We start from the raw sequence: 26799 nt of genomic DNA, 5'->3' as shown, positions 1-26799 counted from the left end.
ATGTAATTTTAGCTATATTATTTGTTAGCTTCATTATGCATTGTGTGTTGAATACTGACTTTTAATAATTTTGTTTTGCAACAATAATTGTTTTTTTTGTGTGTGGACCCCAGGAAGACTATCTGGTTGCTATGGCACGAGCTAATGGGGATCCTTAATCAAATAAAATCCGTGTCTGGTGTCGTGGATGTTTGCAGTAGCACGTTCTGTACTGTGGCGGTGAACAACGCGGAACCAAAGCGACACACACTGATTGCCGTGGGACACATTTGCCATGAACACGCAAAGTGCACCTATTCAGCTTTGTTGTGGCAGAAAAGTAAATATTTCTGCGGCTAATGAGGGTTGTGTTCCGTTTCATAAATCGGTTCAAGAACATCATCTTAATATTCGTGTGAGTTCCAGCGCGGTTTTTCCCTTTCCAGTCGGACCTCTGAAGCAGCAGTATTGGACGATGGTAAGAAGCCGCTAGCGCCGCAGCTAACGTTAGCCAGTTTTGCTAAGTTGATGTGTCGTCATCCAGCTAGCTAGATAACAACGTCATTTCAGCTAGCTAGCTACTCGTGTGATGTGGCCCAATGATTGTTCAAAATAATATGTATATATACGTATAAAATATATATATTGTCAGACGAGTACACCCATATGTGTATCACACAGCACGCACCATCTTGTGATGAGCAGGGTAGCTTTATAACTTCGCTAGCTATCGTTAGCTATATGAACGTTAGCAGGCCTCGTTTGTGTGTCGCGTCTCCTGCTGCTTCATGTGCTATCTTCAGCTAACATGATGCATGGTTTGTTAACGTTAGTTTAATATATTAGAGGTTTATTTTCGATATATGGTAACTTAACGTTTACGCTAGTAACGTTACTAGATTTAACGTTACATGTACTCCCTTGTACGAAATAAGCGGGATTGAGGGTAAATGTGCCTTGTGGCTCTGAACGTAACGAAATAGAACACGGTTTAACAGTTATTTTAAAAGTTAGAATACGTCTGGGTTAAAGTGGTCAGCTTTAAATTGCAAATACTATAGCCTACTGCAGGTTTGAAGTTTATTGGAAGATTGGAACAACTGGGTCACAGGAGGTTAACTGGTTTTCCCTTTCTATGTTATCTTAGTTGGGTTCCCTGTCACCCTTGCACAGCCTACCAGTTGCTCTCAACTCATTGAATTCCAACGACTCAACCTAGTTCAAGTGGAGGAGGAATGCCATTTGCCTGTCTACCTGTACTACTGGCTTGTCTTTCTGCCTGTCTGAAACTGCAGCGCACAAGGTACTGACTGGGCAGTGCAATAGTGGCTTATATTACTGGTTGAATGAAAGCCTATTCCAGTCAGCCATCTTCCCCCCCTCGTACCCCAAACTGCAGTGACACTGTACTTTCCTGTGCTGTACTGTAACATGTGACCCAAGATGGCAGTGCATGCACAATTTACCTACTTGTTTTAAGTCAGCTCACCTACAACACTCTTGCTTTCATATCAAACACCTGTCGATATCTTTTGGATATTGGATTACAAAACGTTATCTGCGGTCTATCAGTGGAATATCATCACAGTGTGGCTGGCTGGCCTAGCTCCTCGCCCCCTCCACGATTGCAAGCAGAAGAGGGATACGCGCATAGGGCTGAGCTAAAGCTAACCCCTCACCGCCTATCATTAACCAGCATCGCCATCGATCTGACTGACTTCAAACCTACCGAAGTCAGCCCATGTGACCCCACTTCTTAGAAACCTGCACTGGCTCCCCATTGCCGCACAAATCCGCTTCAAGGCCCCCGACCTGGCATATCGTGCGGCAAAGGGAACGGCTCCCGTCTACCTCTGGTCAATGGTCTCTACTCTAACTACACACCCTCAAGACCTCTACGCTCTGCATCTTCTGGCCGCCTCAGACCCACTCCTATCCTAGCCCCTTTCGTGACTTTCGGTTTGCAAGCCTGGGGCTTTTGTGACCGCAGTCACTCGCTTTCGCATCGGGATCATCCAGGAAAACAACAACCAAGCGTGATCGCAGGGCTCGGGGTGTGTCAAAAATATATCAGATCTGAATTTCAAAGATACCCAGCGTACAATATGGGTTTAACACAGCTTCACGATGGGGTCTGGAAGCTCGGAGTTGCTAATAAACAGTTTAAAACATTGTTACTCGACGAGTGGTATTTACAGACCGAACGTCCATCTCCGCCGTTGGTGTCACAGCGCATGCGCACCAGGCAGCTAATGTGGGAAGAAGCGGAAGAACCAGCTTCCGACTGGGAAAAACCATTCACGTCAGCCTCCTAGTGGTAATTCCTACTAGGACATATGGGATTTTTTTATAGACCCCGATATCTCCCACTTCGCGTCACGAATTGCGGAAGTATGGATGTGGGCGTTTCATCCATAGATATATATAGAGTCAAAGCGTGAAGGCTTCCTAGTTGTAGCGAGATGTCCTCTGGTGATTTACCTTGGAATACTCCTGTGCCAACTCGCTGTACTTTGCTTGCAGGTCTGTAGCCATTATTGCTGGATTATGAATAGCCCCAACTTTAGCCAAGGTAACATTAAAGCTAAAACTAGCTTTCGGTTAGCTGTTCAGTTAATGCAGAGCTCCCCGTCAACAGCGCTCTGTCGGGACGATGGCATTTAAGAAAGTATCTGCTGTTAAAATGACAAATGGCATTGACACTTTAAGTCACGGTCGATTTAAAAACATGTTTGTTTTATAATGCTCACTCAGCAGACCGCAGTGTTGTTGATAAATTACGTCATATGGTATCGGAGCACAGAATTAGAGGGTACTCGCCGATACCAATACCAGCATTTTAGGCAGTATCGCGGCGGCATTTCCGATACTAGTATCGGTATCGGAACAACTCTACAAATTACGTCCGTACTGAGTACCGATTCGCGTTAGATCAATCTGTGCCACATTTTGTTATCTTGGGAGCTGATAGATTAGCTAGATTAGCAGTTAGGAAATAAACCGAATTTCAATAATGCGTAATTGTGATTTCATAATAGACGCAGACCAGCGCGGACCTTCAATGACGCGCAATTGTCATTTCATAATAGACACAGACCAGCGCGCACCTTACATTTTTGATGCTATGAAATCTAGCTATTCAGCCCTGCATTCGACAGCCCTGTGACAACTCCTCAAGAGTCGCGTTTTTTCTAGGTGCAGTGAAAACTCTTGAGCAATGGGTCCAATCAATGTGTCTAACATGCTTTGCGTTTGAATTATTGAACACTATTGTTCCAATTAGAGTTGTACCGATACCAGTATCGGAAAAGCCGCCGATACTGGCTAAAATGCTGGTATCGGTATCGGCGAGTACTAAAGCTGCCGCGATAACCGCATTACCGCGGTATCGCTGTTGCATCACGCTCACCGCAGAGTTAGGCTGAATACCGCGTCACCGCTGTTTTTTATCATAATAATAAAGTTGGCTTGCGGCTCTGCAGATATACCCTACTCGGTTCCAAGCGACCCTATTGGTCCAGCCTGGCTCTGCGGCTCTGCAGATACCCCCTACTCGACGCGTCACACTTTGTAGCCTCTGAACGAAAACAGAACGCCGCGCCGCCATCTTTACTGCCTCGCTAAGGATGCATTTCATTCAGGATTTGTTTGCGACAGAACCAAGTGCAATAAACTAAAAAGAATGGATTCACTGTGTATTCTGCCTTATTTATTGATGAAACAAAACCGACATCAACCCAATTTACCACTGAGCGGAGAGTTTAGTGTCACAACAAGATCGCTGATGTGTTAAGTTTGTTGTTGTTATTACTACAGTCAGCCGATATACACGAGAGAGGTAACGTTAAACCCGGGTTTGCTTGGTAGAATACACAATGAGAGGTAACGTTAGCGTTGGCAGAATAGACGCAACGAGAGTCTGGTTAATGTTGTTATTGATTGATTGATTGAAACTGTGTTAAACTCTGGCTTGCTGCAAGCCCTCGGACATCTATGCCCACGGAGCTTTCAGTGTACACAAGCGAGCGGCGGCGGCCCCGCCTGCATCCCCATTCCCCACACGGAGACAAACGGAGTAGTAGTACCTGGCTGCAGTGGAAAAGGAACAAAGTACCAGGTGCCTAAAGCGGGTCGAGTCGAGTAGGTACTATGCAGTGGAAAAGCGCCATTAGACTAGAGGCAGGCTATAAGAGTAGACTACCAAAAAAAATAAAAATGCATTCAAATTTTTTTTTTGTGCGCACTGTGCGGTAATTACCGCGGCGGTAGGAAATATTTCGCAAATTCGTGCGGTAAGGAAAATATCAATACCGCGGCAGCTCTAGCGAGTACCCTCTAATGCTGCGCTCCGATACCATATGACGTAATTTATCAACAACAGTGTGGTCTGTTGAGTAAGCATTATAAAACAAACGGGTGCTTAATCGATTAAAGTGTCAATGCCATTTGTCATTTTAACAGCAGATACTTTCTTAAATGTCATCGTCCCGACAGAGCGGTGTTGACGGGGAGCTCATGGGTTCGCTTGGTGGCTGGTGTTATTAGCATTGAACAGCTAACCGAAAGCTAGCTTTAACATTACCTTGGCTAAAGTTGGGGCTATTCATATAATCCAGCAATAATGGCTGCAGACCTGCAAGCAAAGTACAGCAAGTTGGCAAAGGAGTATTCGTTAAATCACAATGTCACCAGTAACGTTACAGTCTTTTCATATACCGGCAGCTCATGCTATGCTAACTTAGCTCACGTTGACGTCGTCATTGAGACCACCTCGCGTACACAATTAATGACATGTTGCGGACAGCCATATCGGTGACGATGTTTAGCTTTTAGTGCCAAATGATAAGAGTCTGAGGCGGAGTCTCAAAAGAGAATGTTGAATATTTATTGTGCAAAAATCACAACAGATCCGACTGCTACTGAAACGGAGCCTTGTAGACAGACTGAGTAGGGTATATCTGCAGAGCCAGTGGGTAGCGAGTGCAGCAACGTATAATGTCCGTGTGGATCATTGGAGTAGGGTATATCTGCAGTGCTGAAGCCCCATACTCATTGATTAATGATACTAATACAAATCTATACAATCACCTGTTGTTGAATAAATACCATTACTTTCTAGTTATTACTAAAAAACAGTATATATAAAACAGTTGTTAAAAAAAAAAAAAATTATTTTTATAAAAAATTTATATAATTTTTTTTTTTTTTTTTATATGTATGCACTGGTATCGGATAAGTATCGGTATCGGCCGATACCCAAAGCTTAGGTATCGGAATCGGATCGGAAAGGAAAAAATGGTATCGGAACATCTCTGGTTCCAATAGTGAGGAAAGGGAGAGGCTGAGCCTGTCTCTCTCTCTACGTTCAATGATTTTAAGTAGCCAAACACTACACTATAAAAACGAACTGGATAGTTGATGATGATAACCATTTAACTTCATTAGCTGAAATTAGGGATGCCCCGATCGATCGGCCACCGATTGTTATCGGCCGATAATCAGTATAAATATGCGATCTGTGAATTCCGATAATGAGTCATATTCGCCGATCGCGGAAACCGATCAAGCGGAGATCTCACTCGCTGTCTGTCTCAGACACACAGGACCTGCAAACTGCCGCTGCTCCCTTGCCCCGCCCGCACCCGTGTACAGTTTGTAAACGCAGAGGACTGAGAGGCGGCTCCTCTGCTCGAGTCTATAGTGCATTCGACCTGAGCTAACGTTAGCTACCTAGCTATCGTTACTGTTTAAACAAAATTACCCAGTCAACTATTCACTTTTAGTAGGCATTGTCTAACGGTATTTAGCCGGCTAGCTACTGATAGCTCCTGATATCAACAAATGCTCCAGCATGGTCGTCCACAGTAATACACATTGGCCGTAGGGCTGGGCGATATGACCAAAAACGTTATCGCGATAAAATTATAAAATTATTTTCATATAATTCGATATCGATAATTATCGTCGATATAATGTCTGTCAAGTTTAATTAACTTCTTATGCTGCTGCGAATATCTCGAGTCGAGTTGATGTCGTCATCAGTCCGCGCACGTTAGCAGTTAGCCGACAAGCGGAATATCTCATGACAATGTAATAAATATGACACTAAAATTAGGGATGCACGATAATTATCGGGCCGATATCAGCAATTATGACGTCATCCCGATAAACTCGATAACGTTATTGATAGCTCCGATAACATATAATACATTTTTTGGTTAAAAGAAATCCGGTGTGGGTGGATTTGGATGAAGGGCGCTTGTTTTTATTATAGCCTCCTCCCGTTTTGCCAGTACTGTGGTAAAACTGATAGCGTGTGGTTTAGGAACAGGGAGTTTTTCACAAATCCAGCGCTCCCTTTCTTGGCTGTGACGTAGTCACGTTACATTCGGAGACAGACAGTCGATCTGCCAATTACGTCCCACGGCTTGCACCCACCTCTTCTTCTTACCACCAATCAGAAGCTCTCGTTCGTTTATTTACCTCCGGATTGTCAGCCATTACTCTACTCGGAGCTAACGTTATCTCCCCGCCAGCCACATTGACAAGTACCAGCGCTTATACATTACTGGCAAATGTCTTGTTTCACTTGTGGCAACGAGCGTTGTCAGTAGGGCTGCAACGATTAGTCGACATAATCGACGACGTCGATTATAAAAAATCGTCGACGAGAAATTGTTGCGTCGATTAGTCATAAAATTTTTTTTTTTTGTGCACTACCTATCTTTGTGAGAGTGGCTTCTCAGGGTTCCAGACAACATCATAACATGATGATCCCATAGCAAATTTTGGACATTGAAAACATTGTTCCCCTGCAGGAGATGATGATCAGACTAGACACACAATACATTACACACGCACTCCTCTCACTCACACACAGCGATCAGAGTAAGACACACACACATACACACTCCTCTCACTCACACACAGCGATCAGAGTAAGACACACACACATTCACACTCCTCTCTCTCACACACAGCGATCAGAGTAAGACACACACACATTCACACTCCTCTCTCACACACAGCGATCAGAGTAAGACACACACACATTCACACTCCTCTCACTCACACACAGCGATCAGAGTAAGACACACACACATACACAAATTACACAGTACACACCTCACTCACACAGCGATCAGAGTAAGACACACACAAATTACACAGTACACACACTCCTCTCACTCACACAGCGATCAGAGTAAGACACACACACATACACACACACACGGACTCCTCTCACACACAGCAAACAAAAGTTATTTAAAGTACACTTCCACTTTAATTTGTATTATTTAATTTATTTATCTTGTTATGAGTGATTGCTGTATTGTTCTTCAAATACATTTTCATTTAAAGTGGCTTAAAGATCCAAATTCAAATGTTTCATGAGTCATTATTTTAATTTGCTATGGGATCATCATGTTATGATGTTGTTGTTTGGTCCTGACAAGAGTCTCAAAGTCTGGGGTGATGGTAGACAAGCAACTCTGAGGTCATGCTCAATGTCCAATCTGTTCCTCTGCTCTGTCTTCAGCTGGACCAGAGCTGAGAAGCCACTTTCACAAAGATAGGTAATTAAAAAAGAAAATCCTTTTTTTTTCTTTTTTTGTTGTTGTTGTTGTTTACATTGGTTTTCGATTAGTCGACTAATCGAAAAAATAATCGGCAGATTAGTCGACTACCAAATTAGTCATTAGTTGCAGCCCTAGTTGTCAGCATCGACTTTAGTAAAATAGACCCAGACTTTTGAACATTTCGTTCTGTCCGCCATTATGAGAGCACAGCACCCGTGTGTGTGTGTGTGTGTGAGTGAGTGTGTGTGGGAGGGGAAGAGAGGAGAGAGCACAGCAGGCAGAGAGCACAGAGCTCCCCGCGCAGGCGGAAAGATATAGACAACTGCCAACAAGATTAGTTTGCGACGTTTAAATTCCTAAAAAAAAAACTCCATAATTTCTCGAGTACCGATAGCAGTACCGATGACGTTGGAGCTTATAAATATAAAAAATTGATAAAAAAAAAATATATATATATACAGTTAAAAAAAATATTATAATACAATAAATATCGGCTTGAGGAGCATAAAGTTATCTGTATCGGTGTCAAAAAATCAATATCGTGCATCCCTAACTAAAATACTCTCTTCCGCCACAATATATTGAAACGACGTCCACTGTATACCCCACACTACTATAAACGTGGCCTCAGAATTCACGCCACACACATACTCTGCACGTAAATATATAAAACATCGCCGTGCAAGCTAGTTATCCTAGCCAGCCTGTTGTTTCTAAGTGAATGTCTCGAGTCGAGTTGATGTCGTCATCAGTCCGCGCACGTTAGCAGTTAGCCGACAAGCGGAATATCTCATGACAATGTAATAAATATGACACTAAAATACTCTCTTCCGCCACAATATATTGAAACGACGTCCATTGTATACCCCACACTACTATAAACGTGGCCTCAGAATTCACGCCACACACATACTCGCCACGTAAATATATAAAACATCGTCGTGCAAGCTAGTTATCCTAGCCAGCCTGTTGCTTCTAAGCGGTGTATTCCATGACAATGTGCTAAATATGACACTAAAATACTCTCTTCCGCCACAATATATTGAAACGACGTCCACTGTATACCCCACACTACTATAAACGTGGCCTCAGAATTCACGCCACACACATACTCGGCACATAAATATATAAAACATCGCCGTGCAAGCTAATTAGCCTAGCAAGCCTTGTTGTTGAGTGAGTCCTACCTCTGGGTCTCCTTCCGGGTCTCCTTCGCTCTCAGCCATCTCCTTCACCGATTGGTTGTTAGTGCGTGCTCATATCCAAGCTTGGAAAATCGATATATCGAAACTTTGCGACCACGTTTCGTGTTTATTTCGAGGAAATAATTTATCGCAATAGTTATCGTTATCGTTTTATCGCCCAGCCCTAATTGGCCGTATTACGGGGAGGGAAACTGAAGGGTGGGGATCGGGCGTTGTGGACAGCGACTCCTACAGGTCGGTTGGTGCGCCTGTGCAGTAGAATCAGGAAGTGTCGGGGGCAGCGTGAGCCTCCCACGCGTTACTCCTCGCCACTGAGAGATCGAGCTGCGCAGGTGAAAAGATGCGACTGCTGTTACCTCAGGTACCGGAGGGGACTTGTGCTATGTATGACTTAGTCCACATTGCAGCCGGCTTGTGGGAGGCAAGAAACAGCGTCCGTGACAGGGGAGGGTTGAATTGGATGATACGAAATTGGGATGGGAGAAAATATAGAAAATGGGAGAAAAAGTGGATCAAAAAACAAATGCTCCAGCAAGTCTATTGGCAGGGCTGTACAGTGCGACATATATATCGCACGTGCTACAGCAACAGCGGTCTGTGCGATGAATGGATTTACTTCAGTAGCACTGGTGCGATAGGCATTCGGTTCATATAGATACTCTTATTTTGAAAATCCTGTAGCGGGTCTTATTTTTGCCCAAGCGCAGCTCCAGCTATAATAACTAGGCTCCGACAGCTAGCAACGCTCAGGTTCATATGATACTCTTATTTTGAAAAAAACTCCGTGACAACTCGACGAGTCATATCCGCCCAGTCTGAAAGCAGAGCAGTGCTACACATAGATATCTATAGAACAGGCGCTACACAGCAGTGCGCCTACACGACCCGAAATAAGTCTGTGGTGTTTTTTTTCCCTCACAGCGGTTCAAATGCATCTACATGCTTTGCACAACGTCGCCATTCCTTTATGCGCACATCGCCCGAAATGAACGTTTATGTACCATTACAATCACTACAACGTTAGCGTAAGCTAACAAGCTAATCCTGATCAGAGGCAGAGGCGCGCAGAGCCATAGAGAACAGCAGAGACAGTGTGGACTGGGGAAAGGGAAATGGGGGGGCACTCTCCCCTTCCCTGTGTGCGTGCGTTTGGAAAGACGATGAAGTCACTAGTCAGGACTCGGGACAGGAGTATATTATAGTAAACTGAGGATGGACAGATAATGTTGATATTCAAATATAAAAAAGTTTCGAGAGGAGTGGAAGTTTGAAGACAGACTAGACTACAATATGATGCGGGGGTGGTGAGTAGGGTTGGGCATCGTTTGGATTTGAACGATTACGGTTCCGATTCCGATTCTCCATATCGATTCCTGTTCTAAACGATTCTCGATTCCGATTCTTTGAGGTGCAGGTCAAAACAGGTCACAGCTTATTTCGAAGGAGATTTTTAATTTTTTTTTTTATTTCAAAAAGAAAATCATACTATTCACATTTTCAGTTGACTTGATACAGTTTAATTTGGTTGCTGTACTGTAACTAGGGTATTAAAGTAAAAAAAAAAAAAAAAAAAGTAAAAAAAAAAAAATTTAGAATCGAAATTCAAATATGTTACTTCCGGTTCCAGAACCGGAAGTTAGGAACCGGTTCCTATTAGAACCGGTTTTCGGTGCCCAACCCTAGTGGTGAGTTGAAACAGTGTGTGTGAATGAATGAACAGATTGAAGAATGGGTACAGTACAGCTCAATACACACAATTGTTAAGGGGATGCAGACCAGAGAAAGACGTTTGTCTTGTTTACATCAGGGTCCCCCATTGTGTGTCCCAACCGACCCCACTTCTATGTTTCAATAAATTATTTGCATTTAAAACTGTCGCTGACTCATTCCTTCAGTCCACTCAAAATTATGCTAATATTCCTTATGTTGTTTATGATATTAATTGAAAATAGCATATGAGAGTATTATAGTAATAATAACACATGGCGATATACTAAATGACAGCCAAACATGGCACTGCAACTAAATAACACAAATACAATAGGCACATAAAACTGTTACAAATATAACACGTTTTATACTTGTGCTACAAGATTTTGGCCTGTGCTACAAAACTATCAACCTCTGTAGCACCAGTGCTATGTGCAAAAAAAGTTAACGTACAGCCCTGCTATTGGTCCATGTTGATACCTCCGTTAGCTTGCGTTAGCTGACGTTAGTTCACTGTTAAACACAATGTCCCATTGAACTAAAAAGTTCTGTCTTAACGTCATCTAGCCGGCTAGCAGTAGCTACAGATAGCTCTGAGGGCTTGCTGAATGTGATATGACCAAAGCACAGTAATGTTACCAATAGGGTCCAGCTGCAGCACAGGAGAATCCTTTTTGGAGCTGGAGGCTACTAGAGTACACACAGACAGTGGAGCTGTTTGCAGATAGCGAGCATTTTGACTTGTGGCGATGGCTCGCAGATAATACAAGTACAAGTCTAATTATATAATATATATATTTTATAAAAAAAAATATATATTATATAAAACAATTTTTAATTTCTTTTTAATCAAAAACTATCGGATTGGTATCGGCCGATATGGCTCACGACGATCGGTGATTGGTATCGGTGGCAAAAAACGTGATCGGGGCATCCCTAGCTGAAATATTCTAAAATCATTAAAGGGGAACTCCACTTTTTTTGGAAATTAGCTTATTTAACATCTTCCCTGGAGTTAGACAAGAAGATGCATACCTTTTTTGTCTCTGTGCGTGCATTTTAGCTTTGGGAATAGACGCTCCGTTAGCATAGCTTAGCTTCATCACTGGAAGTGAGGCAGGACAGTAGCCTTACAGTGCCTTACAGTGTATTGCAAGGTCTGACATTGACCAAACTTGATATGCATGACCTTGGTGGGCTCTAGGTCAACTCCTGAAAAGGGGGTCAATGTCAGACCTTGCAATCAAAAGTTAGGGGGCGCACTGAAATTATGGCAAGGGTTATTAGCCCCCTAACTTTTGATTGCAAAGTCTGACATTGACCCCCTTTTCAGGAGTTGACCTAGAGCCCACCAAGGTCATGCATATCATAATATTTTTGTTATTACAGAGTTAAGTACAGAAAAAATGTACTGTACTGGTATTGATCGGTATTGATTGGTTACAATGTAGGATATACCATAGAATAGACATGGTCTACATAGACCTTTATTTGTAAACATTATGAAGTGTAATTCCTATCGGCATTATATTAAAATGGAGTCGAGCCCATGCACTTTATCCTCTATTACTGTCTGTGTGGCTATATGTGTTTTGTATGTGGTAGTGGTTGACAAATTGCCTCTGGGAAAATATAACATTTTCTGTAACCCATTTCCCGCAGGTCTGCAGACCGAGTGCACCCTTGATTGCCACTTGAACTTTAGGGGCTCCTCTGAGAACCCCAACCCTTCACATATCCCCCTATAACCCCCTATGGAGGACTAAGGATTCAGTTTCACTCCGAGACATTAGACACCCAACTAACCCCAGTGCAACTGATTGGAGAATAGGAGCCAGCATGTCGTCCAACAGGACCCAGAACCCCCATGGTCTGAAGCAGATTGGCCTGGACCAGATCTGGGATGACCTGAGGGCAGGAATACAGCAGGTGTGTCCTGTTCCTTTAGTCTTTTTATGTGTGGTTAGTGTCCTGCAGAAGGTCTTCATGACTGACAACTCAACTTTTTAGGAACTTTAACTTGGAAGTGTCAAGTGTCCGTACTCTTCATTGTTTGCTTGCTGTGTTGCTGATACATGAAACATGGTCAGCAGGTTGCTTAGGTAGGCTGCCTAGTATCCATACATACCGGTATATGAATTCAAATTAATTATGTTGTTGCACATGCCAGTGTATTCTTCACATTTTACAATTCATAAAAATAATTAGGCTTGGTATCTGGGTCACATAAGCAAAACATTTGACATGGGAGACACAACATCCACTCTGTATCTTTGTACTTACCGGTACCTGTTACCTACTTTGAGATTTGTTTTTAATTGAAAAGCATTTTAATGATAACATGAATTCTTGTTTTTTTATCTAGGTCTACACCAGGCAGAGCATGGCCAAGGCACGTTACATGGAACTCTACACGTATCCTTCTTCAACACCTGAGGGAGAGGGATAGACACTATCTTTCTCTTCCCATTAATTGCTTAGAGGACAATAAAATAGAAAATAGCCTGTGTATTATTATACGAGTGCTCTTACACACTTTTTGTGCAGTTCCGATGTGGAGCACTACCCAGAGAGTTGGCATAGCATCGTTGCTTTAATTTTAAAGGAACATCTTATTGCCAGGGAGCAGTTGAATAGTTTTATGACTCTTTCACATAAGGGGCAACTCCCATTAACCAGTCAATCCAAGGCTATTCATTTTCAATAGAGGTCAAGCAACCTGGTAAACTTGGCCCATAGAGCAGCCAACTAGTTTGTTAGCCAATGTGTTCTCACAACTACTGCCATTAGAGGGAAATTTGGAAGACTACATTGCTTCTTACTCATTTATGATTCAATGGTGGTTGGAACACTGACTTTTCCACATTCGTGCCACTTAGTGGAAAGAGTGATGGGATCACTAACCTCATTGTGGGGATCAGTAACCCTTTGGATCTAAATGTATAGGTACTCTAGGATCATTTTGGAATTTCCTTTGCCATTTCTGATCCAACCCTGAAGGACAAATCTGGTTTTTAGCACGTGTGTGACCAGATGATGATTCCATTCTTGAACTCTCTCCCTGAGACGTTGATGACAATGAGAATGCTGATGATGTCACTACAAGTATTACTCAGTTTAGTAGGGGCGCATTGATAATGAGACATTAACCATGATACATTTTCTGTTGCGGCCGATAGCCGGTATTGTCTGTATGAAGAAGGTTATAACTGTAATCCCAATTTTGTCCATGCTTAGTGATGAAACATAAACTCTCTCTGCTCTTTTACTCTTCACCCTCCTGTTCTCTCAATAGAGGTCAAGCAACCTGGTAAACTTGGCCCATAGAGCAGCCAACTAGTTTGTTAGCCAATGTGTTCTCGCAACTACTGCCATTAGAGGCACATTTGGAAGATGACACTGCTTCTTACTTATTTATGATTCAATGGTGGTTGAAACACTGACTTTTCCACATTGGTGCCACAGTGGAAAGAGTGATGGGCGTCAGTAACCTCATTGCAGAATAAGTCGGGAGCCTCTAGGTGGCAGTATACACATAAGAACAGTTGATTTCCCTACATGTGCGTTGTGTGGTGAGGAACGGAATACTTCATAAGTGTACACTCTTATCGTTATGAGATGAAATCAATAAGAGATCATGTTTTTTTGCCTAAATCTTATTTCATGGTAACAGCATGCACTCCTAATATCTTATAGACATACTGTACATCCAATACATTATGGGGAAATTTATACAAATATAAAGGAGATGAGCAGCTATGTAAGCAGAAAGGTGTTATTTTTCCCTGACCAATGCCCTCCCCAGACATGTCTACAACTACTGCACCAGTGTTCACCAGTCCAACCAGGCACGTGGGGCCGGCCCCCCGCCTTCCAAGCCCTCCAAGAAGTCCCCCACCCCTGGAGGAGCCCAGTTTGTTGGCCTGGAGCTCTACAAGAGGCTCAAGGAGTTCCTCAAGACCTACCTCATCAACCTGCTGAAGGTAACATTAACCGCAAAGTACAGGGGAGTATTTCACGAGGCAGGATTAGCAAGTTATCCAGATAACTTTTTAATACGGTTTATTAACTACAGTACTATACAAAGGTCATAGGCCACTTGAGAAAATTTGGTTTAAACCTAGTATTTATCTGGAATGTAAGAGTATTTGTGTTCTTCAAAAAGTTCTTGATGTCTTGTGAGAGGGCAAACATTTTCCCAAATGTCTCCTCAAGGCACCCTAGTCATTCTGTGTACATGGATTTGTTAAATCCCACCACCAACACACCGTGTCCAGCGGCAAGTAATTATAGACCAGACGCATTGAATGTCATTGTTCTAATATAGTTCAACATGTGTTCAAAAAGTCAACATGAAATGAAAACGGACATTCTCAACTTTTATCTCATAAGTCATTGTTTGATTTGAAATGCTACTTTGACCAGAACAGAGGGGAAAAAACAACTTATTTTGACATCACCGTCCCAATACCTTTGGATCTAACTGTATAGGTAGTGGTACTCTAGGATCATTTTGGAATTTCCTTTGCCATTTCTGATCCAACCCTGAAAGAGAAATCAGGTTTTTAGCACGTGTGTGACCAGATGATGATTCCATTCTTGAACTCTCTCCCTGAGACATTGATGACAATGAGAATGCTGATGATGTCACTACAAGTATTACTCAGTTTAGTAGGGGCGCATTGATAATGCGACCATAACCATGATACATTTTCTGTTGCGGCCGATAGACGGTATTGTCTGTATGAAGAAGGTTATTACATTAATCCCAATTTTGTCCATGCTTGGTGATGAAACATAAACTCTCTGCTCTTTTACTCTTCACCCTCTCAGGATGGGGAGGACCTGATGGACGAGGGAGTGTTGAAGTTTTATACCCAGCAGTGGGAGGACTACCGTTTCTCTAGCAAGGTGCTGAACGGTATTTGTGCCTACCTCAACCGCCACTGGGTACGACGCGAGTGTGACGAGGGAAGGAAAGGAATCTATGAAATATATTCGGTGAGAAACTCCCAGACACTCTTGTCTTCATTCGATCATTCAGTCGGTATCGATCATTCAGTCGGTAACCATTCAGTTAATGTAAAAAGCTCAAAACTACACTTGACTATTCATTCATTAATTGTATCCATCCATCAAGTATAATTTGTTCAGTTAATTAGCAACAGTTTCGTTAAGGTTGCACTATGCAGTTTTAAGGAGAGAAATGTTTTAATTTGCAGAGCGGTTTACACAATGTATTTACCGGTATTACTATATGTGTAATTCTTAGAATTATGAAATGGACACCATTGTCAGTGAGGTGCCGGCCGACGAAACCAGACAGAAAAATTACTATGGCAGCTGCACACTTTGTAGCTGTGATGCATAATTTATCAGGATGTTACAGTAACCACTAGGGGTGGGACGGTACACAACCGAACCGTGTACCGTTCGGCACGACCTCCACGGTTCGGGGCGTCTGTGTATTGTACGGTTCCGGGAATGCGCAAAAAAAAAGAAAACTTCATTTGGCCGGGAGAGGTGAGCGCTGGCTGCAGGCAGCAGCACTGCAGCCAGGTGCTAGTCAGTTTGTGTAAAAATGGCAAGCACAATATAAATCAATCTTCATTACGACTTTAAAAACATAGCCATTAACATTACATAGGCCTACACACATCTTGCCATAGCGTTAGCAGTTTGTACAACACAACGCACGTTTTAACTATGGTAGCCCCGCTAGCCCCAGCTAATACAGTCAACGAAATGTTACCGTAGCTAGTACTAGCTAGCAGAGGAGGAAATGAGAGTCTGAGAGGCGGGGTGTTTAAAGACAATGATGGGCGTTTATTCAACATCCAAGAAGGCTAACATACAACTGTGTTTTACTAACTCCAACCGGGACTATTGTTGCTTTCGTGCTGCTTGTTGTTGTTATGAACTCCTCCTAAGCTGATGGTGCGCCAACCCATAGATGGTTCCAACTCACCGAATTACGTAATCAACCACAGTTGCACTCAATATTTAAATAATGTTAGTCTAAATAAATGTAGACAGATAATGTACGTATTTTAAAAATAGAATGAACAGAGCAGTGTTGTTTTTAAACAGTACAGTGTGTGTGTGTTAGTTTGATGTATGCTGTCAGTTCGGTCTTTGTGTGCCAAACATTATTTAAGGCTGTGAACACTTCCTCCTCGTGGTAAAATGATGTGCCTGATGTCAAACTGCCTCATTCTTTCAGTTTTTGCATGACTACGTCCTTGAGAATAACTGAAAAGTTGGATTATTTTTAGGCTATATATATTTTATGCTGATTCTGGTATTTTTGGAGTAATTTTTTATTTTTATTTTTACAAAAAACAATATACCGAACCGAAAACCGTGACCACAAAACCGAGGTACGTACCGAACCGTGGGTTTTGTGAACCGTCCCACCCCTAGTAACCACCTCTCTCTCTCTCTATCTCTCGGTCTCTCTAGCTTGCTCTGGTGACGTGGAGGGAATGCCTTTTTAGACCTTTGAATAAGCAGGTGAGTACTCAACATGAATGTTACCATAGCAACAGGTGGCCTCTTGTTAGCCTATTGACAATTCTAATAGAGGAGAAGAAACAGTCTCCTCAAGGCACCCTAGTCATTCCATGTACAATTTAATTCTGTGTACATCGATTTGTTAAATTCCACCACCAACACACCTTGTTCAGAGGCAAGTAATTATAGACCAGACACATTGAATGTCATTGTTCTAATATAGTTCAACATGTGTTCAAAAAGTCAACATGAAATGAAAGCAGACATTCTCAACTTTTATTTCATAACGGTCACCATTTGATTTGAAATGCTACTTTGACCACAACAGAGGGGGGGGGGGAAACAACTTATTTGACATCACTGTCCCAATACCTTTGGATCTAACTGTATAGGTACTCTAGGATCATTTGGGAATTTCCGTTGCCATTTCTGATCCAACCCTGAAAGAGAAATCAGGTTTTTAGCACGTGTGTGACCAGATGATGATTCCATTCTTGAACTCTCTCCCTGAGACATTGATGACAATGAGAATGCTGATGATGTCACTACAAGTATTACTCAGTTTAGTAGGGGTGCACCGATAATGAGACCCTAACCATGATACATTTTATGTTGCGGCCGATAGCCGGTATTGTCTGTATGAAGAAGGTTATTGTGGTAATCCCAATTTTGTTCATGCTCACATTGCTCAGTGATTAAACATAAACTCTCTGCTCTTTTACTCTTCACCCTCCTGTTTCTCTCTCTCTGCTCTTCCACCTCTCACCCTCCTGTTTCTCTCTCTGCTCTTCCACATCTCACCCTCCTGTTTCTCTCTGCTTTGTGCTAAAAATCTATAATCAAAATTTGATCAATGTTGATGTGATTCATATCCTCAGGTAACCAATGCAGTACTCAAGCTGATAGAGAAGGAACGTAACGGAGAGACTATCAACACTAGACTCATCAGCGGAGTGGTCCAGTCCTACGGTAAGTTACGCTAAGATACTGTTGTTTGGGTGAGAGTACGTCTGTCCTCCTTGAAGAAATTCTTAGTCTGCTTTCTTTCCCATATGCAATAATTCAGAAGGACCTCTGAATGTAATGCCTACCAGAGATGTGCTTATCAGAACTCATTCATGGGACAAAAATGCATAAATAATTACTTCACTAACAAAGTCTTAGTCAACTAACATCAAACCGACTCATTATATGGCACAAATCATCCCTCCACTCAAACTAGAGACAATTGTGAGATATTTGTATCCACTTTATAAAAACGTAAATGAGTATGTATGACCATTGACCACACAGAAAGTAACCCAAACCATAATCTGGCCAGGCAACATCTCTGGCTCTTTCTCTTGGAAAGGAGCTGTGACACTATGGGTCGTCGTCATCAAGGCTTGAAACTGATGGTACAAAACAGATTTAGGGACGGTCCTTGGATGGTAGATGGAAAATAGGCTGAATTCATACATAACTACATTCCTTGGGTCTGGGGTAAATGGAACTAGTTTAGGACTGTTCTGGGACAGTTAAACATAATTTCTTATTGTAAATCCCTGATTGTCAAAACTCAATACAGTCTAATTCGTTATTGGCAAAGCAGGGCACAGTAGGAGTAAAACAAAGAGCTTGTTTTTATGGACGTGCAGGAGCAGCATTGTTCAAATGGCATTTGAACTTGGAGCCAATCACGTTGCTAACAGTGGCCCACATGAGCACAGTTACACACCCTTTTTTTAACAGAACACGCAAACATTATGGGAAAAGCAATGTACTGTCTTCTCCAGAGTCAGACAAGAAGATGGTTCTAAATTTCCTCTCTGTGCGTTCATTAGAAAGCGATTTGGCTGCTAGCTTAGCTTAGCACAAATTAATGGAAGCTAGCCTAGGTCAATAATACCTCTTCTGGTGTTTTAAGCTAGCCTAGTTGATCCATATCCACTTCCATTAATTTTTGCTGTGCTAGGCTAGCTTGCAGCTGGATAGCTAAATACTGAACGCACAGATAGGAAATTGGTATCTATCTTCTTGTCTGACTCTGGAAAAGAAGGTATGTGCATTTCCTATAATGTTGGTGTGTTCCTTTAACAAGAATTTCCACAGACCTCTTTGGCGAAAACTGGGGTTGTAGCCAGGGAGATAAAATTATGTTGTAAAGGGTGACCAGATGATGATTCCATTCTTGAACTCTCTCCCTGAGATGTTGATGACAATGAGAATGCTGATGATGTCACCCTGATCTCCTTCCTATCCAACAATGGGGTATACAATTTTAGCTATAGGTTAGTCTTCTAATGTTTTAAATGTACCGTACTTTTCGCACTATAAGCCGCACCTGACTATAAGCCGCAGCAGCTAAATTGAATGATGTGTACATATATAAGCTGCACTGGACTATAAGCCGCAGGTGTTTTAATGTTTAATTACCATATGTAATTAGCATTGGGACACAATACTGTCGGACAAATAACAAGAATTAACTCATTTACAAGTTGTATTAAGTTTATAGTCCGAAAAGTACGGTATGTGTTTTGTGTTATTGTCGTGTTTTTGTTGTGGCCTAACAGCCCTGGGACCATGACGGAAATAAGTAGGGATGCCCCGATCACGTTTTTTGCCACCGATGCTGATCACCGATCGTCGTGAGCCATATCGGCCGATACCGATCGTTTTTGATTAAAAAAAAGAATAAAAATGATTTTATATACATTTTTATTTTAATTTAATTTTTTTATAAAATATATATATATTATATAATTAGACTTGTACTTGTATTATCTGCGAGACATCGCCACCACGCAACAAGCTCCGCTGTCTGTGTGTACTCTAGTAGCCTCCAGCTACGGCCAGGATTCTCCGGAGCTGCAGCTGGACCCTATACTCGAGTAGCCTGCAGCTACGGCCAGGATTCTCCGGAGCTGCAGCTGGACCCTATTGATGACATTCAACAACATGCCCTCAGCTCGAATACGCATCGAATGAGTGTTATAAAACATTGATATCAGGAGCTATCTGTGGCTACTGCTGGCCGGCTATATAACGTTGATACAGCGCCTCAGTGAACTATTTAGTTCAGTGGGACATTTCGTTTTGAACAGTGAGCTGGCGTCAGGTAACGTGAGCTAGCGGAGGTATCATACACGTCTCTACAGGGCTCTACGCTAACCTTTTTCACTAGGGGCACAGGTGCTCCTAAATTAAAAAATTTAGGAGCACACAAAGAAATTTAGGAGCACCCAAAAATATTTAGGAGCACAGTGAAAATATTTCAAGTAACAGAGTTTATTTTATTTTTCAAAAATAAATGTATTTGTACTGTGCATGCGTGTAAATTAGCTCTTGCTACAACCCTGCATGTTTACATTTTGTATTTTGTACTTGATGTTCATTAACATGTGCTGTCCCTATCAAATCAAACTACTGCTACAAAAGGTTCAGTCACTTAACTTTAGCCCCTTTTATGCATACAATGCTTGTGTTTTGGCTGTGTTGCTCTTCTAGAAAAAGAATCCTTTCAGGGTTGCCTATTGAAATACTGTACACTTTCCTACTCTACACTTCCTGACGTTCCTGATTAATTGAAAATGGGGGACCCTGATGTAAACAAGACTAAAGTCTTTCTCTGGTCTGCATCCCCTTAACAATTGTGTGTATTGAGCTGTACTGTATTGTACCCATTCTGCAATCTGTTAATAAAGTTTTCAATCAATCAGTCACACCTCAGTACAGAAACATTGTTTGAGTTTGCGTGTCAGGTAGACCATTGATTGACAGTCGAGTCTGCCAATTACATCACATCGCTTGCACTCCGGCGCTGCAGCTGGACCCATTGCCCACCTCTGCTGTTGATAACGCTAGCCAAGTTATTATACACACAGATACACAGTGGGCCAGTGACTTTGGTGTAGGGGTGTAACAATGCATCGATCCTAAGGGGGAAATTCAACTGCATCGATTTGAAAATGTTAGAATAGATTATCGCAATTTTAATGTGTACACGTTATGTTATTGTCATGTCCGTTACAGCCAACACACCGACATACGCTACTGCATCAACGTTATGATTAACAAAGCAAGGCATTCGTTTTGTTGCATTAACGTTATATTACTATTGCTATCGATAAATCTAGGTGTTCTAAAATCTATTGCTATTGGTAAGAGAGACTATAATAAGTTAGTGTCTCGGAAAACGAGAGCCCTGATCGCAATGGCGGAGTTTCATGAAGTAAACAAGCAAAATGAGAGCTTCCGATTGGTCATTTGCTTTATTTCCCATGAAACCAGTCACTTCACTCTACTGTGATTGGACCGTTGGCTTGAGTGCAATGTGGGACTTGTAGTTTTTTAACGATCTCGCAGCGGAGGAAAAAAAAGACGAGAGAGGCTATAATCTGTATTCGCACAGCGTACGCGTGATTTTTACGGTTCGCATACAAATATTTTTAGGGGCATATGCGAGCAATTTGGTCGCACTGTAGAGCCCTGCTCTACTAGACTTGCTGGAGTGTTTGTTGATGTCAGGAGCTATCGGTAGCTGGCCGGCTAGATACCGTTCGGTTAGACAATGCCTCATCATGTATTGGACTGGAAGTGAATGGTTGACTGGGTCATTTTGTAACGGTAGCTAACGTTAGCTCAGGGAGACGCCGTCCTCCCGTCCCACTAGACTAGACCCGTGTTTACATGCGTGCGGGAGGGGCTGGAGGGAGGAGCAGACGCCGCACCACTGTGTGGGAGTGAGTGTGTGCAGCTCCCGGTGTCTGAGACAGAACTCGGCGAGTGAGATCGGTTTTGACGATCGGCGAAAATAAAGCATCATCACCGATCACCGATCGCATATTTATACTGATTATCGGCCGATAACGATCAGTGGCCGATCGATTGGGGCATCCCTAGAAATAAGGGTCTTACTCTTTCTTATGTTATCCTTTGGATCCTTGTGTGTTTTTAATCCAATAAAATCAAATAAAATCAAACAACAACATTTTTTAGTCTGTTTAATATTTACTGTTATTTAGAGTTAATTCACGTTAAAGGCCCACTTGCATGTTGTATTTTTGTTCAATAAACAATGTGGACTAGGCGGATGGTGACTTTCATGAAGAGCGAGAATTTTCTTTTTGAAATTGACCCAGTTTTAGCGTTTTTATCAAACATTTTGTCCGCCCAACCACAACACCACGCACGTGGCTATTTTAATCCATGGTTCATAGCGTGCGTGTGTCATCTTAATGATGACGTCACACAAGGTACAGGGCAGCAGGGGGCCTGAGAATCACAGGCGGGTAGTGGCAGGAAGCAAAGAGCCTTCTTGTTACTACTAGCCGAAGATCTAGTATCTGTTTCACCTAACACTATTGCTCCGTGATCATAGCCATTTATCTCTAAAGCTAACCACTATTTGTAAAAGCCACAACCATGTTACCATATTTGTAAATACTAATGTAAATCATTGTGTCGTTGTACATATTGTGTATATAACATTAGTAGCTAAGTTAGCTAGCTTGCTAGTCGGCATTCTCGAAACTCCTAACTCCTGTATACCTTTGTCCTTACAAAGTATTCTGCCAGGGAACTTATGGACACGACAGTAGTAGTAGTTATAAGGTGTTTGAGCTTGTAACGTTAACGTTAGTTAGCTATCGTGGTAGCCCCTTTTGTGACTGTGCATCTGTGATGCACAGAGTGCTATCGTGGTATCAACGGGCTGTGTAGCTAGCTAGCTTGCTAGCCGGCATGATGCGTGCAGTGCTTTGCCCCACAGGTCTGAGAAGAAGACCTGCACATTTTACTTGTTCCCGAAACTCCTAAGTTACATGCCCCGATTTAAAATGGTTCACGACAGTAGACCTAATGCTAACGTTAGCGGGGTAATGTTAGCCAGAGCCATATAGCTAGCTTGGTACTATGACCTGTGACGGGGATAAGGCGACCACCTAACGGACCAATAGCGCTGCTGTACTGAACAACAGGCTGCCTAGTGGTACATGTAGTTATTTTCTTTTACGACATTAAAAACGTTATAACTACCTTGTTTCAACCAAAAATGCAGTTGTAGCTGGTCTCTCCGACGATTAAACCCATTTGCGTCTTGTAAGGCGTCCATTTGGATCAAGGAAATGGCTTTCTGCACTTGTCAACTCCATTGTAGTGGATGAGAGGTAGGGGAAAGTTACCTTCAGTGATGTCACGGCACTGATGGCGTCTGATAAGCTTTTTGATTGGCTCCATACATGTTATTCGTGCGTGATCATTTTTAACCCTTTCTGAGTGGAATTTCCGGCGTCAAATGGAAAAAAATAAATAATGAAAATAGATACCAATGATGTAAACTACACATAATTGAAGACTAGGGTTTAACCTGCAAGTGGGAGTTGATTTGTCTTCCCTATTTATTTTAAAGGTGATTTCAGATGGTTTGGAATGAGGGTCTTATAGATGCAACCGCGTACAACTACGTGGAATATGCAAGCGCGGAATTTAACGGTCGACTCAACTATTATGTCGATTTGCTTATTCCACTTTCTGTGGTTTGAGTCTACACAATCAGTCTAAGCAATCGAACGTCTTAACAAGTGCACTTTTACATTACCTCGTGAAGTTCTTTCACAAGTTCTTCACAGTAAGACGTGTGTGCCTGACACCGTTACCCCCTGTTCTGTGTCCTGCCCAGTGGAGCTGGGGCTGAACGAAGACGACGCATTCGCCAAAGGCCCCACGCTGTCCGTGTACAAGGAGTACTTTGAGACGCAGTTCCTGGCCGACACAGAGCGCTTCTACACCAGAGAGAGCACGGAGTTCCTCCAGCAGAACCCGGTCACGGAGTACATGAAGAAGGTGGGTGAACCCTCTGACCTCTCTTGAGGAGCTGCACACGTGAGGGGATGAGGCATGGGTATCGGCACTGTTAAACTGATTCCATTTCCATTCGCAAGGTTCTGGTTTCAGGGGTAGTGGCACCTGCCGATGTTGTCAAAAGATGTAATTTTGTCAATTTAGTTTCCATAGCGGAAAATGAAAGACACCTGCAGGACGAGAGGCTAGAAATAACCACATTGTATCAAACTCGACCAATATGGTGATGAGGTGAATAAGGCGAACAGGTGACCAGATGATGATAAGGGCTTGACATTAAGGCTTGTCCTATTGTCCGGGACAAGTAAAAAAAATAATTGCCGGACAAGCATAATACAATTGAACTTATCCGACCGGACAAGTAAATATATATATATATATTCCCCAAACAAATAGTAACGTTATTCCATCTGATCAGAAAGTGCCTGTCTCAGTGTCGCACTGGAAACTAGGGGTGGGACGGTACGCAACCGAACCGTGTACCGTTCGGCACGACCTCCACGGTTCGGGGCGTCTGTGTATTGTATGGTTCCGGGGATGCGCAAAAAAAAAGAAAAAGAAAATTCATTTGGCATGGAGCCGGGAGAGGTGAGCGCTGGCTGCAGGCAGCAGCAGCACTGCAGCCAGGTGCTAGTCAGTTTGTGTAAAAATGGCGAGCACAATATAAATCAATCTTCATTACGACTTTAAAAACATAGCCATTAACATTACATAGGCCTACACACATCTTGCCATAGCGTTAGCAGTTTGTACAACACAACGCACGTTTTAACTATGGTAGCCCCGCTAGCCCCAGCTAATACAGTCAACGAAATGTTACCGTAGCTAGTACTAGCTAGCAGAGGAGGAAATGAGAGTCTGAGAGGCGGGGTGTTTAAAGACAATGATAGGCGTTTATTCAACATCCATGAAGGCTAACATACAACTGTTTTACTAACTCCAACCGGGACTATTGTTGCTTTCGTGCTGCTTGTTGCTGTTATGAACTCCTCCTAAGCTGATGGTCCCACACGCTAAAATGTCCGTGGGAACCCGCGCCAACCCATAGATGGTTCCAACTCACCGAATTACGTAATCAACCACAGTTGCACTCAATATTTAACTAATGTTAGTCTAAATAAATGTAGAACGATAATGTATGTATTTTAAAAATAGAATGAACAGAGCAGTGTTTTTAAACAGTACAGTGTGTGTGTGTGTTAGTTTGATGTATGCGGTCAGTTCGGTCTTTGTGTGCCAAACATTATTTAAGGCTGTAAACACTTCCTCCTCATGGTAAAATTATGTGCCTGATGTCAAACTGCCTCATTTTTTTTTTTTTTTTTTTAGATTTTTTTTTTGGCGTTTTATCGCTTTATTTCTACTGGGCAGTCCAGTAGAGAGAGACAGAGGAGGAATGGGAGACAGAGTGGGGGGAAGACATTCAGCAAATAACGACGGGTTCGGGAATCGAACCCGGGTCGGCCGTGACGCGGCTGAGCGCGCTATGTGGTTCGCCACTGGGGCGCCCAAAACTGCCTCATTCTTTCAGTTTTTGCATGACTACTTCCTTGAGAATAACTGAAAAGTTGGATTATTTTTATATATATTTTATGCTGATTCTGGTATTTGGAGTAAAAAAATTTTTTTTATAAAAAACAATATACCGAACCGAAAACCGTGACCACAAAACCGAGGTACGTACCGAACCGTGGGTTTTGTGAACCGTCCCACCCCTACTGGAAACTCTCAATCTCTGTACGTCAATATTACTTGTCCTGGACAAACTGTGAGCGTCTTCTGGCGAACAGGTGACCAGATGATTCTATTCTTGAACTCTCTCACTGAGATCTGGATGATAATGAGAATACTCATGATTATGTCACCACCACTGTTTCTTTATACTCTACAAGTCAAGAACAACATCACCAGGCTGAAATCTACACGTACTCTGCTAACTATCACTTTCTCTAAAGACTAAAGACACCAGCAGGACATTAGGCATGCTAGAAATAACTGTTAACATACTTTAAAAGATTGATCTTGGGGTGCGGCTGGGTAGCGCAGTGGACTAAGCACTCGCCTACCACCGCAGATACTCTGGGATCGAATCCAGCTGTCAGCGGTACCGCCGGCTCGGTCAGTCACCCCTACTAACACAATTGGCAGTGTTAGCGTTTGGGAAGCCGGTGGGGTGTGTCCTGGTTGCTGTAAACTGATTTAATTTAATATTTTATTAATATGATTTAATATACTGATATTGAAAAAAGACAAACGTTTTTCTCTGGTCTGCATCCCCTTAACACTTTGAGCGCCACGCCGTGTTTTCCTTTTTACCCCCTTGAATGCCACGGTCCACTCCCAATGTTAACGTTAATATCGCCTAATCTATGTTTTAAATTATGGCTGTGTCTAATCTGCCCGTCGCTTATTAAAAGAATCATTTTCCAGTCAGTGTTGTCAACTCAAGGCAGATTGGTTTTTTATCGCTTCATTTCCGTTTGAGAGCATTTTGAAAAGCACCCGTTTTCAGGTGAAAAACAACCTATTCTATGATAATCGCCTTTTACTGGAATATTCCAGAACGTTGATATTAGGGCTGGGCGATATGGCCAAAAACGTTATCGCGATAAAATTTAAAAATTATTTTCATATAACTCGATATCGATAATTATCGTCAATATAATGTCTGTCAAGTTTAATTAACTTATTATGCCCGGCGCCGATGGACGGGCTATTAATAGACTTGTTTTGCTTCTGTGAATGTCTCGAGAGTCGAGTTGATGTCGTCATCAGTCCGCGCACGTTAGCAGTTAGCCAAAGCAAGCGGAGTATCATGACAATGTACTAAAAATGACCCTAAAATACTCTGTTCCGCCCAATTCATTGCAACGACGTCCACCGTATACCCCACACTACTATAACAGTTACCCTCAGAATTCAAAACACACACCAACTCGGCAGGTAACCTGTAAAATAGCGCCGTGCAA

The 26799-nt window shown here is 42.4% G+C and overlaps 1 protein-coding gene across 1 annotated transcript in view; it reads left to right on the top strand.

Moving 5' to 3' along the window:
- The first annotated feature begins 253 nt into the window (after nucleotides 1-253).
- The window catches only part of cul1a (cullin 1a), a 70901-nt gene continuing 44355 nt past the window's right edge, over nucleotides 254-26799 (top strand). Inside the window, exons 1-8 of the mRNA XM_084327933.1 lie at nucleotides 254-457; nucleotides 12137-12403; nucleotides 12840-12889; nucleotides 14280-14457; nucleotides 15308-15475; nucleotides 16937-16987; nucleotides 17866-17956; nucleotides 23649-23812. Coding sequence (XP_084184059.1) covers nucleotides 12314-12403; nucleotides 12840-12889; nucleotides 14280-14457; nucleotides 15308-15475; nucleotides 16937-16987; nucleotides 17866-17956; nucleotides 23649-23812 — 792 coding nt within the window. The 5' untranslated portion in view covers nucleotides 254-457; nucleotides 12137-12313. The remainder of the gene's footprint in view (nucleotides 458-12136; nucleotides 12404-12839; nucleotides 12890-14279; nucleotides 14458-15307; nucleotides 15476-16936; nucleotides 16988-17865; nucleotides 17957-23648; nucleotides 23813-26799) is intronic.

This window comes from Notolepis coatsorum (assembly GCF_963971535.1).
Source record: "Notolepis coatsorum genome assembly, chromosome: 13".
NCBI classification, from domain to species: domain Eukaryota; kingdom Metazoa; phylum Chordata; class Actinopteri; order Aulopiformes; family Paralepididae; genus Notolepis; species Notolepis coatsorum.
The sequence above is the reverse complement of the archived record's forward strand: the minus strand, read 5'-3'. Positions and strand labels throughout refer to the sequence as shown.